We start from the raw sequence: 19,577 nt of genomic DNA, 5'->3' as shown, positions 1-19,577 counted from the left end.
CGAAAGCATATCGAATAGGCGATATCGTTGCAATCCCAACTGGTCTTCAGGCCGACACAGTTCGGTGTCGGCCTGAAGGTGAAGCCCCGGTATTTTGGTCCGTACGAGATAGTCAACGTTTTGCCCAATGACCGGTACGAGGTTCGTAAGCTCGACGACGAAGCAGAAGGCCCGAAGGTAACATCAACCGCTGGAGATCGTTTGAAGCCGTGGTCACTTCCGGGTCGGAAGTGAGGTCATGAGAGACCGTGTAGGACGAGTGGGTTATCCCCCGTCTTATGTGACGAAGAAAAACTTTTTGATATGTATTCTAGTACTGCCACTTCCAGTTAGTACTTTTCGATGAAGCTACTCGCGTCGTGTCGTCAAATATCGCTGCGGCAATTTTATTAAATAAATCATTTTAAAGAGATTTCGTGTGTTATTTAATAGCTCCAAATCCCATCTTTTCCACATATATATATATATATATATATATATATATATATATATATATATATATATATATATATATATATATATATATATATATATATATATATATATATATATATATATATATATATATATATATATATATATATATATATATATATATATATATATATATATATATATATATACACAGCAAACATTAAATCGTATAACTTTTGCACATGCTACGTCGCATATAAATTCGTATCAAATAACAATCGTATAAAATATCAATTAAAGGATGCATCATGTATATCCGAAATCGTATAGAATGCCAAAACACGATTTCCTATATCATTGATGGAGTCGTATATTGGCATAACGATCATCCTAGTATCGCGATAAGCAATATTATAATGTCGAGTCAAATCGCATATCAGTGTAAAAAGCATCGTACATCCTTATATACGGCGTTGTATGCGTATAAAATATAGCATCATCGTATACCGTCTCCACTTTGCGTGTATATGCCAGTTATATGCATCATATATCATCCAAATTCGTCGTCGATGTATATATATATATATATATATATATATATATATATATATATATATATATATATATATATATATATATATATATATATATATATATATATATACCGAACTTTTGCCGTCTCAACGTATGCATTAACTAGCGTCATTTGTTAATACTTAGTTAAGATTTCTTAAGCCAAATAACACGCCTTGAATGTATTCCGAGGGGCAAATTCGTGAATACGCGTGACCACAGTGCAAAGTCGAAGGAAATTTCTTTGACGAAAAATCCCCCGGCCAGAACGGGAATCGAACCCGAACACCCTGCATGATAATGTGAGACGCTAACCACTCGGCCACGGGTGCACTAAATTTGGATGATATATGATGCATATAACTGGCATATACACGCAAAGTGGAGACGATATACGATGATGCTATATTTTATACGCATACAACGCCGTATATAAGGATATACGATGCTTTTTACACTGATATGCGATTTGACTCGACATTATAATATTGCTTATCGCGATACTAGGATGATCGTTATGCCAATATACGACTCCATCAATGATATAGGAAATCGTGTTTTGGCATTCTATACGATTTCGGATATACATGATGCATCCTTTAATTGATATTTTATACGATTGTTATTTGATACGAATTTATATGCGACGTAGCATGTGCAAAAGTTATACGATTTAATGTTTGCTGTGGTAATACAATTTTTAGGCAGTACTGCATTGATTAAATCTATATGTTCATGCGAATTTCAAACTACATCAGCCTGATATGCATAAATGATTTCGTATAAATCGGTTTTGCGATAGCGTATATCATAAAAGCGATGTTTGTTATATCTAATTAAGACTTAATCTTTAGTGAACAATGAAATACTGGTTTTCGCATTTTATATGATTTTAAATGTACACAATGTATCCTTTGATCGACATTGTATAAGATTTTGATTCGATCTCACTTTATATACGATTTCTAATATGCCAAGTTGAGCGGTTTAATGTTTGCTGTTTTGTAAAATGAATGTCAGATTCAATGGATAATAAGGTTAGTCTCTTAGACTGTGGTGTGAAAAGTGCGTATTAAATATTTTTATTGTTTGCATAAGGCAATACGGTAAGGTGAGAGGTAAGAGTTTTGATTTAATTGTAACACGTATATTTTCACTGGGTAAATTTAGCCGATATTCGGCTTTCGAATCATGGTGCTGCTTGACATATATGTTTAACAATTTCTCATTGTAGACCAAATTAATAAATATCACGGTAAAAAATGACAAGAAAAATGCAACCATTTTTCGAAAAGTTCGTTATATTTACTAATTATTTCTTTCAGTGTAGTTTTTGTTTTGCCCTCCCATATTTTTCAATAAATATTTTTGAGTGCATCATTGACGTTCCCCTCGGTGTTTTTAGACGTTTGAAAAGTTTGCCCAGTAATTCGATAACTGGGCTGTGCCTTCCGCCCAATTAGCGGAAAACTATATTGTATTTCCCAATGACAACGATAGTTTTTTTGGCAGCAAGAAGAATTTCAAGTGCACTGAGTCTGACCACACCGTTCCTCAGAGATAATCCTCTGATTGGCAAATAGCTCTGTGTTAGATCTCAAATCTCATCCAAAACTGTACAAAATTCAAGAAAGATTGTAAACTTTTCCATGAAGAAATTCCTCACTAAACAATACCACCAATCACTGAGCAGAAGCGAATGAACTATCAAGTATAAATATTCTATAAAATAAACAAAGAATAATCTATAAATTTTGGAAGTATTTTTTTCGAAATAACATAATATAATTATCATTGTCTTGGGTTTTGGGCAGACCGCCCCCTGTACACTACGCCACTGATTGTACCTAACATCCATTGAAAAGGTTAATGTGCGATTTACATAGAACGTTACGGAAAAGAACGTCCACGTTCCGTCACCGTCTCCACCAATTCACACATGCAGTATACGCTTGCAGCAGCACTGTCACGTTAAATGTCAAACAAATGATTTATTCAATGTTATTCATAATGTCGCCACCTGCAACAGTATTGAATTGCAATGCCTTCTTTCGTATCAGCATACCTAAAATCAGTTCTAAATTTGGAAAAAAATAAATGAAAATCATTAAACCCCGTAGCCCCAACACTTATTCATTATTGTTATTATAATATGTACACTATTTTTCTCAGCTAGTCGCGAATGATTTTTACTCCGAAATTTAGAACTAGGAGGTATGTTGGAATGAAAAATACAACTAAAATCAAAACAAAAGCCAAGACACAAAGCCCAGACAAAAACCCAACGAACCGTCCCTCTCCGTCAATTATTCTTTTCTACAAATCCTGCCGGTTGCTTTCGTTGAACGTATGCTGACGGGTCGTTACGTTGCCTGTGTATGTGAATGTTTTCATAAGAATTGCATGGTAAAATAACTGACGTAACGTGACGTGACGGGACGTGAACTTGACGTGGATGTTGTATGTGAATCGCACTTAACGGTATATCTAGTCATCCCAAAGCAGCTCACGAACTGGGTCGAGCGATGCTCAACTTGCGTTCGTGCCAAACGAGCTTGCCAGAAACAGCGGATTATGAAAAACGAAGCTCCCCAAGCCATCAAAAATATCCGATGTGCATTTGTCCTCAAAAACCCGAGGCCCAAATCGCTCATTCTCCTAGCGAACGTCTTTAACCGTTGTATGGAACTAGGATATTTACCAGCAACCTGGGAGGTGTCTAGAAGAACAGTATTACGTACCTTCACGCTATCGTCCGATCAGTCTCCTCTCGTCGGTATGAAAATTGTTTGAGATGTGTTCCTTGACGTGTAATTTGGCTTTCATCGTGGACACATCTCTTAAAAACCACAGTCATGTTCATGGTGGATATAGAAAAAGCCTTTCTTCAAGACGTTTCAACTATCCAGTTTACCTGGTACATTTTAGCGTTACCTAATTTGTATACCACACCTTATGGATCAAAATGTTTACTTGAACAGCCTGAAGGAAAATATGAAGCAAAGTTTTACCGAAATGGGATTGTATATGACCCAAAACCATGGGGCACATGAAGATCGTACATTGCATTACAATAGCTCAAAGGTTGTTGATACCACAATCTCTCAACATCACTCCTGTTAAAAAACTGTGAGAGTTATCTGCCTCGGAAAGTAAGAAACCATCAAAATTGATGAACGTTTTCAAAATCGAATTGAAATTTTTAAATTTTGAAAGCATCTATCGAAAACAGATAGCATACCTCTCATGCAACACTATGACTATCTATGTGAATAGAATGTTTTGAAGGCTTTAGAAAAATTAATGGAGAATAACAATCATGGTATCGTTAGTGTAATTATCTCACATTGAGAAACAACGAGTGAGGTTCGATGTTGTACGTTCTGGCGCAGTATAATCGTCACGAGTGTGGTTCGACGTTATACGTGAAGGGGTTAAAGATAAAGACAAAATCACGTGCCTTCTTCACAGTAAGTCAAATGGCTTCAAAATGAAGAAACATCTTTTTGAGTGTGTTAAATTTAGGTTGACTCAAAATACAAAGAGAAAAACCACGTCTTGGAGTCCTTGAAAATATATGGGCTGAGAATGTGTTGTAAGTTGTAACTAGGCGGATACTCTAAACAAATATTTGAATTGATGCAGAAGCTAATACAAAATTTTGAAAGATCCACCTGTTTATCATTATTTCCAGAACTTCTAGGGATGATGAATAAAAAAGGGGACAATAGGGTGTTCAATAAGTTCGCATACAACCTTTCATCATTGTGTAGGTGTGCGAGATCCAGGCGGTCGTGTACGGCGAGGACGCCAGCAACCATCAAGGTGGTGAGGGAGCGGGTTCGTCGAAAAATGAACCGCTCGATCCGAAAGATTGCGGTTGACCTGGATGTGTCGATCGGGATTGCCCACACCATTATGACGAAATACTTGGGATACACACCGTACAAGGGGTGAAGAAGAGGTTGGACAGAGCCAAACTGATACTTTCGCGGCACGCAGGTTAGTAGTTCTTGTTTTCTGATGAGATGCTCTTTTTCTTGCAACAGCCGCACAATGTGCACAATGATCGACTGTGGGCGCCGCACTTAGGCCAGCATCCCCTCGTCCCACATAAAAATCCACATGCTAGCCAAGCAGAGCGAACATAAAGTGAGCACTATGGACTAATTGAAGAATCTCATTTCCAAGATCTGGGACGAGATGCTGATGGACCAGGTGCGTGCCGCATGCGATTCTATTGAGAAATGTCTCAAGCTTGTAATACAGCACAAAGGGGAGGTGCTTCCAGTTATTACGTCGTAAAGGTTCTTAATAAAAATTGCCTCAATCAAAATTGACGCAGTAAAGGATATCTTGTATGTTAATTTTTAAAGTGTATTCTAACTTATTGATCTCCCTGTATATTACAGGCAAACCTTTTTTGTGCGGGGGATAGGACCGCACAAAAAAGTCGTATAAAAAATCGTGCAAAACTTCACCAGAAGCTTTAAAAAATCATGTTCGGTACACATTTTGAATAAAAACTTTTTTTTGTGCGGTAGATAGGGACCGCATAAAAAAAATTCCCCCAAGAAAATAACTCAAATCCACGCCATTCATCGTTCAATATCCTTTTGTTTCCCTGCTTTGCGATGGGACACTTTGCCTCTTCGGTTGCGCGTGACTGTTTTGTGCTTTTAGTCGCATGTCGAAACGTGCTGCTGTTAAGGCGGAATTCCATATATTCAACATGCTACATGCTACAAGTCAATTGTAAACAACAATGGATATGATACTTGCGCATTTTTTTTATTTTTTTCCACCTCAGCCACTACACAGCAGTATGCGAACGCTCACTGCTCCAACATATCTGTTCTGATGTTTTTGTTTTTATGATCAAACATTCTGTTGTTACATTATTGTCGTAAGTTATAATCGTCAACAAATGACGTAGTTGCTCCAACATTGTCGTGCTACACACGCCGCACCGATCCGCATGCCATTAGATAAGGCCAACATTGCTCGACAAGACCAATAATGGCGTGAAAAGAGACTCTCCAATAAGCAAAACCATTGACTTGTAGCATGTAGCACGTTGAATAGATGGAATTCCGCCTTTAGAAATCATGTCATGCAAAAACTTAGAAAAACTTAGAGCATTTGATGAGAGGAGGGGAATGATTTCAGAAGCGGTCAATTGAGACGTAAATATGCTTTATCCGCACTGAAATGCATATAAACTATCGAAAAAAAACTAAATGGACGATAACTTCGTCAAATATGCTTCTTTTCATACACCGCACAAAAAAAATCGCACAAAAAAAACCGCACAAGAGCAGAAAATCACACAAAAAAAACGCACAAAAACAGGTTTTACTGTACATATATTTCGACGCAAACTATATAAACATTTAGAGGCGAATTGCAACGAAAATTTGATTTCATTCAAGGTTTTCGATTGTTAATTACGTCAATCAATTTTGTTTTACTAATTCATGCTATCATGTGAATATGCAACATGATGTCACTAAACATGTGAATACTGGAGCAGAAATTCATTCTTTTGTGCGTTACTAACTCGGATAACCATCAATAGGTGACGCCACATGAACGTACTATTATTTATTAAAATGAAAATCGCCAATCACGATGTTATGTTGTAGTGACTTGTGAGGGAGTGGACGTATGATTGCGATGATCGTTCTTAAGTGCTCTTAAAACAAAAATTGTTTGTGAGGAATTTGAAAATATATTATGTATTATATGTGTTTAGTGCTTATTTCGTTTGCTTCTACAGGAAACCCGTTTTGTGGTTTTACTTTTTACAGGAACAGTTATTTTTGATATTTCTCGGTCTTTTTCTCTGAGACCATTCGGCTTCGGTGGCAGCTATTACGGATGGATGGCACCTAGAAGCATTGCACGAAGAAATTATTGTTTTCGAGGACAGTATTGACTGCATCTCTGTCTTAAGTAGGTTCGTTTTCCTTTGCAAGAGCAGACTATTAATTTCCGCAGAAGCTACTCTCTTGTGCCGGTTTTTACTTCACGAAAAGATCTTTGAGAGTTGAGCAAATTGATGAGTCACATTTATCATTTTGGTCATCGTCATCTGCTTTACCAAACCAACCAGATGAAGGTTTTTTCGGCGATTTCGATGAGGAATCTTTCGAACTCTTTTTGGATGAACTAGAACCAGTGATGAAATTTTCAATCGCGTGCCCGATCATGCGTGCGTCTACGATAGCACTTCTACCGTCCCACTTCAACTTGCTTAATGGTGACCGTGATTCTTTGGGCTTGGATTTATCTTCATCTCCTTTGGCATCGGCCTTATCCCGAAACTTATCTATTACTTCTTTGGCAAATGAAACTGTCGTATTAGGCGATTTCATTGACTTTCGTCGAGCCATCGGCTGATGTCTCTTGGTGAACCACCCTGGTTCCACCGTAGACTTTTCTGGATCAGTCGCATTCGTAGACGAACTGCTCGCTAATTGCTTAATATTGTTATAAAGAGAAATATCGAAACTGTTAGAGCGATTTTTCTTCAGATTGCTGCCGCTTAATTGTTGTTCTTGAGGGGTTTTTATGATGGATTTAAATGATGGTGATGATTGAGGGGTTTGGGGAGTTGGATAATCTTTATCGCCACATCTATTTATTTCTGTTGCCGATGAAGCTAGGGACGATAGAAGAGATATTAAATCAGTATTTGTACAGACTATTCCCGACTTAATGGTTGTTTTTGGAGATATGATCGATTTTGATGACGCTGTTGCCGGTGCTAGCGGATTTGATGGAGAAATAGGCATCTCGGAAGCACGCCTGAATGACTGTATTGGTGGTAAAGTCGTACCCACGAAATCCGAATAACGCCTATTCGTGTAACGCATCGGTGAACTTGAACCACCACCAGCTTCATCCAGCGTTTGAACTTCACATACTTTTTCATTGCTTGTATTCCACAACTTCATACGTGCCTTTCTGGCTTGGACTATGTCATCCATAATATCTAATTGTAAATTATGTATACTACCTCTATGATCTGTCGATGGAGGTGGACCTGTTTTGCTTTCCCGACGAGAGCTTGCTGTAGATCTACGAATTTATAAAAATTGTTCATATATACTGAGTTTATATTGATTTTCATCAAGCATATTACCTCTGTTCTGCAGGAAGCGCTGCAATCGATTCTCTGCGATTACGTCCAAAAATGGTTGGTGGAACTTTGCTGATCGTAACAACTGAGTGCCTTCGACCACCTGGCTGTGGGGCAGGTGCACTGTATAACGTAGCAAGAAAAGCCTGTTCACGAGGAGAGGGGCCAGATCCTTCGCCACCTCGTTCTGATAAACGTCGAACTTGACTGGCGGTTATACCACTAGTGCATGGTGGTGTTGGTAAGGAATGTTTGCGTGTTTCCCGTGGATCACGCCACGGAGATAGCAAGTATGGATTTTCAGGTGAGTCTATATCCAGACTCTGTCGAGGGGTTGATGTGTAACTTGTCTCCTCTTCTTTTTCACAACTCTCCGACTCTTCCACAACAATGAGCGGTTCTTGATTGCTTTGATTCATGGCAGGCGAGGATCGACGCATTCTGAAAAGCGAGTCTGAATAGGGGAAATAATAAAATTGGGTTTTTTTCCAATATAAGTTTATATCAAATACTGGTCATTTAGGTTTTTTTTACTTGTGTTAACATTAATATGTAAATGTCTTATTGACAGGAGTTGTGGAGAGCTTAAACGAGCATTTCACTCTTTGTGGAATGATATATAAATATCCACATGCCGCAGCTTGGTCGAAAGTACGCCGAATAGGTTGTTTGGACTGGTTGAGCATTAGGGATGGTCTAACAAATCTAAACTTATTGTAATTCATGGGAAATTGATGTTAATTTTATAAAGAAGTGATAGTTTTCCATCTGGTTTTATAAAGGGTCCGACAGAAAAAATGCGAAAACGTACCCTTTCAAACAAACTTATTCGACCAGAAGCTAGAACTCGTCTTTCGAACCTTGCTCTCCGATATCGGTTGCCATGTGCGCGTTGAGACAGACTTCAGGGTTTTCACACTACGGTGAGATATCTGTAGACTTGTATTTCAACATACGCCCAAATTCAATAAAAAGAATCATGCAAACAATCGGCAATATTCAGGGTAACCAAATTTTGTACCATTTCTACCAAGAGTTAATTCTAACAGTACGATGCATTGTAGAACAATAATCGAAGTGATCAACCAGCGAATTAAATAGAATAATTTTTAGTGCTACGTCAGCAAAGCAGTCGTGTTCTGGACACAATCCTCTCCAATTTCTATTATATATAATCGAAAACAAATATGCTCACCCATTTTGTACCGATCAATGCTGATATTCCAACAGTGTGTGTTCCGCAGCCGTATTCGTTTTACATGCCAATTTATATGCTTTCAAAACATAGCTTCCGCGTACATCTTAAAGCACGTAACCTGTCTGATGTATTATGGTTTATGGTATTCGATATAATGATATGCCAGCCTCATAAATCGACAGCTTCGACTGAAAAGAAAAATAAATTGTAAATTGTGATAGAATAAGTCCTTGAAGAAATTCGCCATATACTAAGTTACTTATTATATCATTTGTATTAGTAGTTATATATATATATATATATATATATATATATATATATATATATATATATATATATATATATATATATATATATATATATATATATATATATATATATATATATATATATATATGCCAAATAACATGCCTTAAATGTATTCTGAGTGACAGGCTCTAGAATACGCTAGACCAGAGGGCAAATCGGAAGACTCGAATCTCTAATAAATTTTTTGTAATGGATACCTATACCAGGTTTTATTATTATTTTGGATATTATTTTAGAAAGCATTGAACTGTATTTCGTAAACTCTTTTTTGAAAGATTTAATGGCCCTGATAAGCGCCGTGTTTTATGGAATGGTTTCAATTTAGAAAACTTAGTACTCGTGGTTTTGAAAAAAACCATTTCGAACGCCCTCGATGCCGCCTTGTTCTGGATTTGCCACCAAAGCAGTTTGTATAAAGAACAAACTTTTTTCTTCCGCTACCTGCTGCCGTTTTGCGATTGCGTTTGCCACTCGCCACTCGCTGCAACTGCCTGTTGTCTTGATGTCCTCCGAACCGAATGTGTTCTGTTCCGAATGCGGGTTTTCTTATCGTCGCGAGCAGCACTGTTAGGCTAGGCGCAAATTGAGAAGCGTATAGCGCTCGTAAGCGAACGCGAGACTACCAACACGACTCATACGTGCCACAAACGTAGCGTGGTGGAGCGCATATTGAGTCGCAGTTTGGTGTAAATAACATGCCACTCGCATACAATATATTAATCATTCGATTAACACAGAGTTGCGCGATATATTTATTTACTAACACAATCACCCGACCAGTACAGCCATACAGTGTCAAACCCACGGCGCTATATGATTGTTCACCAACACAACTACCACAACCGGCATGACCAGCAAGAGAAACTGTGGTTCAGCCACAGCGTCGCGCGAGTCGTGTCTCACGAGCGCTCCACCATCTCGCGTCATCTGGCCAATTTGCGCCGTATAATCTGTTTTCATTAGCCACAAAAACAGGCGCTATATCGCGCCAAGTTACTCACGCTATATGCGTCTCAATTTGCGCCTTGCCTTACTAACGCGCTCGGCCTAGCTACCCTTCCTGAGCAATTGGCGGATACACCTACGGGGAACTGCACACCTGCACGGTTCGAGTGGGTCTTTGCCTTTCCCTTAACTTGTCCACCTTTGTTACGTCCACGATGCCGATGCCGTACAACCACATGGGTTTACGGTTTGAAAGAAAATAAGATATTTTTTTGGGGTCCGCCTGTTTTATACTCTAGCGGCACACACTCACAGGATAGAGACAAATCGGCAAACTCAGCCAGAGGGGCGAGTCCAACGAGACGAATGATTGAGCGTTAAAAGGGAGCGATGGCAAAAAAATACATTCATTACGATTTGTTCGCTCGTTGGATTCACATGCAGGCTAAAAAGAACCCAGGATCACAAAATTATCTTCAATCTAAAGAGTTTATTGTTTTGTTATCACTCGATATCCCCATCTTGTTCGGCTAAACCTTTCTGTTTAGCGATTGCGTTTGCCACTCGCCATAGCTTTCACAGTTGGAAAATTTCTTCCCATCCAGCTTTGTGACATGTTGTACAGTAAATTACATTCAATGCGACGTGCCGAAGCGCCACTCAGTGTTGCATTGGAGGCGATTTTAACCTGTAATTGAACATTTGCAACGACAGTGGTACAGTGTTGACTTTCAATGTGGGGTCATAATTTGGATCTCTATGTTTACAAAAATGTCTCACTAAATAAGTCGCATTACATGTCCGTCCAATTAGCTAAATGTCGAACTAATTGTAAATTACTGTACTTTCAATCTGGAAACAATTTAAGAATTGGTGAAAATTGAATAATCAGGAAAGTCCCCAACTATCAATAAGCTCAGAACAACTGCCAAATTCACATACTCATCAGATCCTGTCAAACAAATTATGAAAACATCAATTTGTGTTTTATTTTTATTTTGGATAATGTTTTAGAAAGCATTGAACTGTACTTCCTAAACTTTTTTTTGGAAGGTTTAATGGCCCTGAAAAGCTCCTTGTTTTATGGAATGGTTCCAATTTAGAAAACTTAGTACTCGTGGCTTTGAAAAAAACCATTTCGAACGCCCTCGATGCGGCCTTGTTCTGGATTTGCCACCAAAGCAGTTTGTATAAAGAACAAACTTTTTTCTTCTGCTACCTGATGCCGTTTTGCGATTGCGTTTGCCACTCGTCACTCGCTGCAACTGCCTGTTGTCTTGATGTCCACCGAACCGAATGTGTTCTGTTCCGAATGCGGGTTTTCTTATCGTCGCGAGCAGCTTTGCCAGCTAACTCGATCACTTCGGCGGCCGAAACTATATAACGCCGGCTAGGTGGACTGGTGCACTGGTACTAACGCGCCCGGCCTAGCTACCCTTGCGGGGAACTTCAGATCAACACGGTTCGAGCGGGATTTTGCCTTTCTCTTCACTTTTCCTCCTTTATCATGTCCAGACATGGCTGCTTGGGTTGGTTTGTTGATGTGTTGTGATGCGAACCGATGTGGTGTACGGTTTGGATGAGAATGATCGTTACGGCAACGGAGCGGGGATTTTTAAGCTGACTGGCTGGCTCGAGAATTACGCATGTGTGAGACTGCGACCAATGTTTCGTTTATTTTTTTTTATTTTTCCTTTCCAATCGTGCTTCATTCTATTTCGCTGCTGCTCTGGTTGCCCGTTTTGGTCGGTACGATTTGAGGAGCACAAAATGGACCAATCAAAAATGGGCACATAGTGCATTTGGACAATGCATGATATTTCACAATTATTCAATTATTTATCTCAAGAAAAATGAAATGTTATTCGTTATGATAGATGCGTAGATATATTTCCTATCAATTGATGCAAAAACCTTTGCGATCTATTGAGAAATGCTCGAGTTATAAGCGTTCCAAATCTTGCATTTTTTCCTACTTGTTCAGTGCCTAGATTTCCATTTCCGTTTAGACGTAGTCCTACGTCAATAAGAAATCTTTGAAAAAACTATTCGACACAAAGGACAGTACGAGTTTGCGTGACGCCGGCCGAAAATTTCGCTACTCCCATTCCTATCCTCAAGCAGTAGGGCATCGTCTGTCGGAAGAAGACTAGGTCCCCAGAGGACACGGACGAGCAGATAGCGACCGTGGGGATATGATGAATGATCCAACGAGCTACGAAGAGATTCAGCGACGACCCGACCGAGGTCGTTGGATGGCGGTGATGCACAAAGAGATCTCAGCGTGAACAGGGTATGTGTGCTCACAAATCCGCCTGTAGGGCGGAAAGCAACCCCGAATAAATGGGTGTTTCGGACGAAGAATGGTCCCGACGGAAGGATCCAGAGATCAAAGACCTGGTTTGGATTACAACGAATTGTATTCTCCGGTCGTACGAAACGCGACCGTTTGATACTTGATGGCTCTGGCGGTGCGTTACAATTTGGACATCGATCAGAAGGATGCAGTCATAGTTTTAATGATTTGCTCTACAATAGTAGCGATGACAATGAATTCGAATTTGATCATTCTACTGAAAAATACTGTCTATGATGATTGGAAATGGGAAGTATATGCTATAACATGTAAGCCGGACAGTCATTTTCATGCTTGCAGGAGATGGCAGAGACTATTATGCTGAACGCAACCAGATGTTTATGCAGTTCTAATCTCAAACCCCTTCTCGCTCTAATTTTCCTAAAAGAATGGCACACTTTGACTCACAACTGTTTAGTGATTGAAACATATTTCGAAATTCTTCGACTATAATGAACCAAGTCTTAAAAAGTGCTTCATTGGTTCATTCAAAGTGCTGCTTGTACGTATAGGAAGGCAAATAACTGTCGGTTTTGGACATGAGAATTGATGTTTTTGCGATTATCATACATCACAGTATTGTTAGAGAGTAGCTTACATTTGTGGGAACAATATTGCACAAAAAAAATGAAAGTTTTGCAAATTGCAGAACGCTGAACTTTATGTTCGTTTTTTTCGAAATCATAAATATGTCAAATAGTCCGGTCTGATTCAACACCGACCATCTATATATATATACAGACATTCCATGTCAAACCGATATAGTGGTTCTCAGATTTTCGTGGGAAGTGGAAATTTTGTTCTTTGTCGCAAACCATTAGACTCGTATTTTTTTTATTTTTTTGTTAGGATGACCATTTCCATTTTAGGGTGGTCCGATAAATCCATTTTTTCGCATTTTTGCCAAAAATGACTTTTTTCAAAAATTTATAACTTTTGAACTACTGGACCGATTTAGATGATCGACATATCATATCGACATATATAACTGGTCTTTTTTAGAAAAATACTACAGTTGCAGAAAGTTTGAATCATTTTTTCGTTGTTATTGATTGTATTTGTTTTTTATACTTTCCATGGTCTCGGGACCAAAGGCGCTATATTTTTTTTCTGGAAAGCTGAGTATTTTTCACATAACATATTTTGAAACCAGGGAGGAGTTTTTTTCGTTTTTGAGTTATGATTTTTCAAAGTTAACCGATGGTCTAAAAAATAATTTTTTTCACATTTTTTTCCACTACAAAAAAATCACAACTTTTGTTCTACTGAACCGATTTAGACGATCGATATATCAAATTAAAGCCAATGAGCTAGTCTTTGATAGTCATATTGCATTCTGAATAAAAATGGAGTTTGTTTTTATAATTATTGATTATTTTTGTTTATTCTTTGTTTATACTTTACACCGTTTCGGGACCAAGGGCGCCATATTTTTTATATTTTTTCCTGAAAGCTGGGGTTTTTTTTACATAATATATCCAGATACCAGAGAGGTGTTATTTTTCGTTTTTATGTTATGATTTTTCAAAGTTAACATGTTTCCAGTTTTCGTTCGTATTTCTATGTGACTAGACTGGATGTATGTGACTATAATCCAATTAATTGACAAGTGTGTTATTTTTTCAAAAAAGGCTTGCTAGTAGGCTTTAATTTGAAATGCCGATCATCTGAATCGCTCCAGTAGTTCAAAAGTAATACATTTTTAACAAAGGTTGAGAAAAAAGGAAAAAATATTTTTTGGACCATCGGGTAACTTTGAAAAATCATAACTCAAAAACGAAAAAAAACGCCTCCCAGATTTCGAGATATGTTATGTGAAAAATCCTCAGCTTTTCATAAAAAATATAAAAAAATATAGCGCCCTTGGTCCCGAGATCATGAAAACTATAAATAACGAATACAATCAATAATGACAAAACAAAAACCTAAAATTTTTGCAAACGTTGCATTCTTCGAAGAATGACTAGCTAATTAGCTTTAGTTTAATATGTCGATATGATGATATGTTTAATATGTCCAGTATGATATGACCATCTAAATCGGTTCAGTAGTTCACAAGTTATGATTTTTTTAAAATGTCGTTTTTGGAAAAAAAAGACGGGTGGGTAATGTCGGGGACATAACCGGAGTGACGTAGGACTATACAAAGGGGACAGCTTTTGCTAAATATATATTTTAATTATATTGTTTTATTTTCTTCTACCTACCTATCTACCTGAAAAATGAATTACTTTACTGTTTACTTTTTATGAACATGTTGGGGGTTCTGAAAAGAACCTTTGGTGTTGTGTTTTTGCGTTTTTTTTTTACAACTTGATTCTTGATTTTTTTCTAAAGGCTTTGTACTTATTAAATGCTCAACGCCGGGCATCTTTCGGCGTATGCATATATCGTACAATCAAAATGATGGCTGTGATAGGGAATGCATAGGTAGTCATCAACTCATTCACTATCATATATTTCATTATTGAGCACATTACCGTACCTTAAACTGTGGTTTCGGAGACGAATGAATTGTAAGATTTGTAGTATCCGTAAACAAAGTAAATAAAAATAAAAAAGAACTGAGGTTTTGGAGACGATCTGTTGAAAAATAAACGAACTATAAGAACTTAAAATAAGAACAGAGCAGCAGGAAATACATAGCTCATCATGTTGCTCCTTAGTTATTTTCCTATACAATGCAGATGTAACGTCAGTCAGTCAACCAAAGAAAGCAGTTCTTGCTACCGAGAAAATTCGTTTATGCCATCCTGCATACAATGTGTTGTAATTTGAAGCCACTTTTAATTCGGAAACTATACATGGGTTTGTGAAAACTGAATGATCAATTTAAAAAACCCCAACCAGTTCAAGAACAAGCATAAACAAAACAAAACAGTTTATATTATATGTCATATTATGTCACTTTAGAATGCATTGGTATTGTGAAAAACTTTTAATAACTCTTTTTTGAATGGTTTAATGGCCCTGTAAAGCGCTGTGTTTTACGGTGGCTGGTTTTGCCACCAAAGCGGTCTGTATAAACAAACTTTTTCTTTCTTCTACCTGCTGCCGTTTTGCGATTGCGATTGCCACTCGCTGAAACTAGTTGTTGCCTTGACGAGCGCCGAACCGAAGCTGCTCTGTTCTTGATGCGTGTTTTCTGATTGTCGTGAGCAGCTTTGCAAGCCAACTCGAGCACTCCGACGGTCGAAACTCTATAATCGCTGTTAGGTATACTGGTGCTCCGGCACCAATCCGTTCGGCCTAGTTACCCTTGCGGAGCAATCAGTGAATGCGACCAACAGGGAACTGGAGACCTGCACGGTTCGAGTGAGACTTTGCCTTTCCCTTAACTTGTCCTCCTTTGTTACGTCCACGATGCCGATGCCGTACAACCACACGGGTTTACGGTTTGAAAGAAAATAAGATATTTTTTTGGGGTCCGCGTGTTTTATACTCAAGCGGTACACACTCACAGGATAGAGACAAATCGGCAGACTCAGCCAGAGGGGCGAGTCCAACGAGACGAACGAATGAGCGTTAGAAGGGAGCGATGGCAAAAAAATACATTCATTACGATTTGTTCGCTCGTTGGATTCACATGCAGGTTAAAAAGGGTCCTTTTCAGGATCACAAAATTATCTTCAATCTAAAGAGTTTATTGTTTAGTTATCACTCGATATCCCCATCTTGTTCGGCTAAACCTTTCTGTTTAGCGATTGCGTTTGCCACTCGCCACAGTTTTCACAGTTGGAAAATTCATCCCATCCAGCTTTGTGACATGTTGTACAGTAAATCACATTCAATGCGACGTGTCAAAGCGCCACTCAGTGTCGCATTGGAGGCGATTTTAACCTGTAATTGAACATTTGCGATGACAGTGGTACAGTGTCGACTTTCAATGTGGGGTCATAATTTGGATCTCTATGTTTACAAAAATGTCCAACTAATTATGTCGCATTACATGTCCGTCCAATTAGCTAAATGTCGAACTAATTGTAAATTACTGTACTTTCAATCTGGAAACAATTTAAGAATTGGTGTAAATTGAATAATCAGGAAAGTCCCCAACTATCAATAAGCTCAGAACAACTGCCAAATTCACATACTCAGCAGATCCTGGCAAACAAATTATGAAAAAATCAAATTGTTTTTTATTATTATTTTGGATATTATTTTAGAAAACATTGAACTATATTTCGTAAACTCTTTTTTGAAAGGTTTAATGGCCCTGATAAGCGCCTTGTTTTATGGAATGGTTTCAATTTAGAAAACTTTGTACTCGTGGTTTTGAAAAAAAACCATTTCAAACGCCCTCGATGCCGCCTTGTTCTGGATTTGCCACCAAAGCAGATTGTATAAAGAACAAACTATTTTCTTCTGCTACCAGCTGCCGTTTTGCGATTGCGTTTGCCATTCACCACTCGTTGCAACTGCCTGTTGACTTGATGTCCACCGAACCGAATGTGTTCTGTTCCGAATGCGGGTTTTGTTTTCGGCGCGAGCAGCTTTGGCAGCTAACTCGATCACTTCGGCGGCCGAAACTATATAACGCCGGCTTGGTGGACTGGTGCACTGGTACTAATGCGCTCGGCCTAGCTACCCTTGCGGGGAACTCCAGACCGACACGATTCGAGCGGGTTTTGCCTTTCCCTTAATTTTTCCTCCTTTGCCATGTCCAGATTTGGCTGCTTGGTTTGGTTTGTTGATGTGTTGTGATGCGAACTGATGTGGTGTACGGTTTGAATGAGAATGATCGCTACGGCAGCGGAGCGGGGATTTTTAAGCTGACTGGCTGGCTCGAGAATTACGCATGTGTGAGACTGCGACCAATGTTTCGTTCTTTTTTTTCTTTTTCCTTTCCAATCGTGCTTCATTCTATTTCGCTGCTGCTCTGGTTGCCCGTTTTGGTCGGTACGATTTGAGGAGCACAAAATGGACCAATCAAAAATGGGCACATAGTGCATTTGGACAATGCTTGATATTTCACAATTATTCAATTATTTATCTCAAGAAAAATGAAATGTTATTCGTTATGATAGATGCGTAGATATATTTCCTATCAATTGATGCAAAAACCTTTGCGATCTATTGAGAAATGCTCGAGTTATAAACGTTCCAAATCTTGCATTTTTTCCTACTTGTTCAGTGCCTAGATTTCCATTTCACCCCCTATATCTTCCGGTTAGACGTAGTCCTACGTCAAAAAAAGGGGTAAATGTCGATATTTGGGACCACCTTAAAATGAAAATGGGCACCCTAACAAAAAAATAAAAAAATACGGGTCCAATGTTTTGCGATAAAGAACAAAACTACCACTTTGGTTTCAAAACTACCACTGTATACAGCCATTCCATGCCAAACCGATATAGTGGTTCTCAGATTTTCGTCAAAAGTGGTAGTTTTGTTCTTTATCGCAAACTATGAGACCCGTATTTTTTATTTTTTTGTTAGGATGACCATTACCATTTTAGGGTGGTACAAAAAAACTTTTTTTTCCCAATTGTGCCAAAAATGACTTTTTTCAAAAATTCATAACTTTTCACACAACATATCTCGAAACAAGGGAAGCGTTTTTTTTTCCAAAATATATATTTTTATCAAGGCTCATATGGCGTTAGCCTCACGGGGCCGGGAGTTCAATACTTTGACAATTTTTCTTATTATCTATGTTAGTAATATGTAACCGATTACTCGCGGTTGGCTCGAGGTTAGTATTACAAGTGTTTTCGTAATTCAGATGTTGCTGTCTCCAATGCTCTGTACGTGTGCCCGACACGGGATACTTCCTATTGGGATGCAGCTGACCAGTAATCAGCAACGCCCCCCTAGTCTGTACCTCATATCTAGCGTGGTGCGTCTTTCTCGACTCGAGGAATCCAGGATAGAATGGTTTTTTTTTTGTTTTGATTTTTTTTTTGAATTATGATTTTTCAAAGTTAACCGATGGTCCAAAAAATATTTTTTTCCCCATTTTTTCCACTACAAAAAATCATAACTTTTGATCTACTGGACCGATTCAGATGATCGACTTATCAAATTAGAGCCAATGAGATAGTCTTGTTTGAAAAAATATTACGCTCTGAATAAAAATGGATTTTGTTTTCGTAATTATTGATTATATTTCTTTTTCATAGCTTACATCGTTTCGGGACCAAGGGCGCCATATTTTTTTTATATTATTTCATGAAAACTGAGGTTTTTTCACATAATATATCCGAATACCAGAGAGGTGTTATTTTTCGTTTTTAAGTTATAAATTTTCAAAGTTAACATGTTTCCAGTTTTCGTTCAACATTTCTATGCGACTAGACTGAATGTATGTGATTATAATCCAATTAATTGGCAAATGCAAAAAAAAAATAGCTAACTAGTCGGTTTAATTTGATATGTCGATCATCTGAATCGGTTCAGTAGTTCAAAAGTAATAAATTTTTGTAGAAAGTCATTTTTAGGAAAAAAAGGGGAAAATGATTTTTTGAACCATCAGGTAACTTTGAAAAATCATAACTTTAAACCAGAAAAAAACGCCTCCCTGGTTTCGAGATATGTTATGTGAAAAATTCTCAGCTTTCCAGAAAAAATATAAAAAACTATAGCGCCTTTGGTCCCGAGACTATGAAAACAATAAAAAACGAATACAATCAATAATA

At 38.1% G+C, this 19,577-nt stretch overlaps 1 protein-coding gene across 4 annotated transcripts in view; it reads right to left on the bottom strand.

Annotated features, from left to right (window-relative positions):
- Nucleotides 1-657: 657 nt before the first annotated feature.
- LOC129762333 (uncharacterized) overlaps nucleotides 658-19,577 on the bottom strand; it is a 56,658-nt gene continuing 37,738 nt past the window's right edge. For 3 of the 4 annotated variants that reach the window (XM_055760518.1, XM_055760517.1, XM_055760519.1), the window contains exons 2-4: nucleotides 9,327-9,517; nucleotides 8,135-8,585; nucleotides 658-8,070 (exon numbers count right to left, since the gene is read on the bottom strand). In XM_055760518.1, coding sequence (XP_055616493.1) covers nucleotides 7,011-8,070; nucleotides 8,135-8,585; nucleotides 9,327-9,330 — 1,515 coding nt within the window. In that variant the 5' untranslated portion in view covers nucleotides 9,331-9,517 and the 3' untranslated portion in view covers nucleotides 658-7,010. The remainder of the gene's footprint in view (nucleotides 8,071-8,134; nucleotides 8,586-9,326; nucleotides 9,518-19,577) is intronic. The other variant, XM_055760520.1, reaches the window with a different exon arrangement.

Source organism: Toxorhynchites rutilus, chromosome 1, assembly GCF_029784135.1.
Source record: "Toxorhynchites rutilus septentrionalis strain SRP chromosome 1, ASM2978413v1, whole genome shotgun sequence".
Classification (NCBI taxonomy): domain Eukaryota; kingdom Metazoa; phylum Arthropoda; class Insecta; order Diptera; family Culicidae; genus Toxorhynchites; species Toxorhynchites rutilus.
The sequence above is the reverse complement of the archived record's forward strand: the minus strand, read 5'-3'. Positions and strand labels throughout refer to the sequence as shown.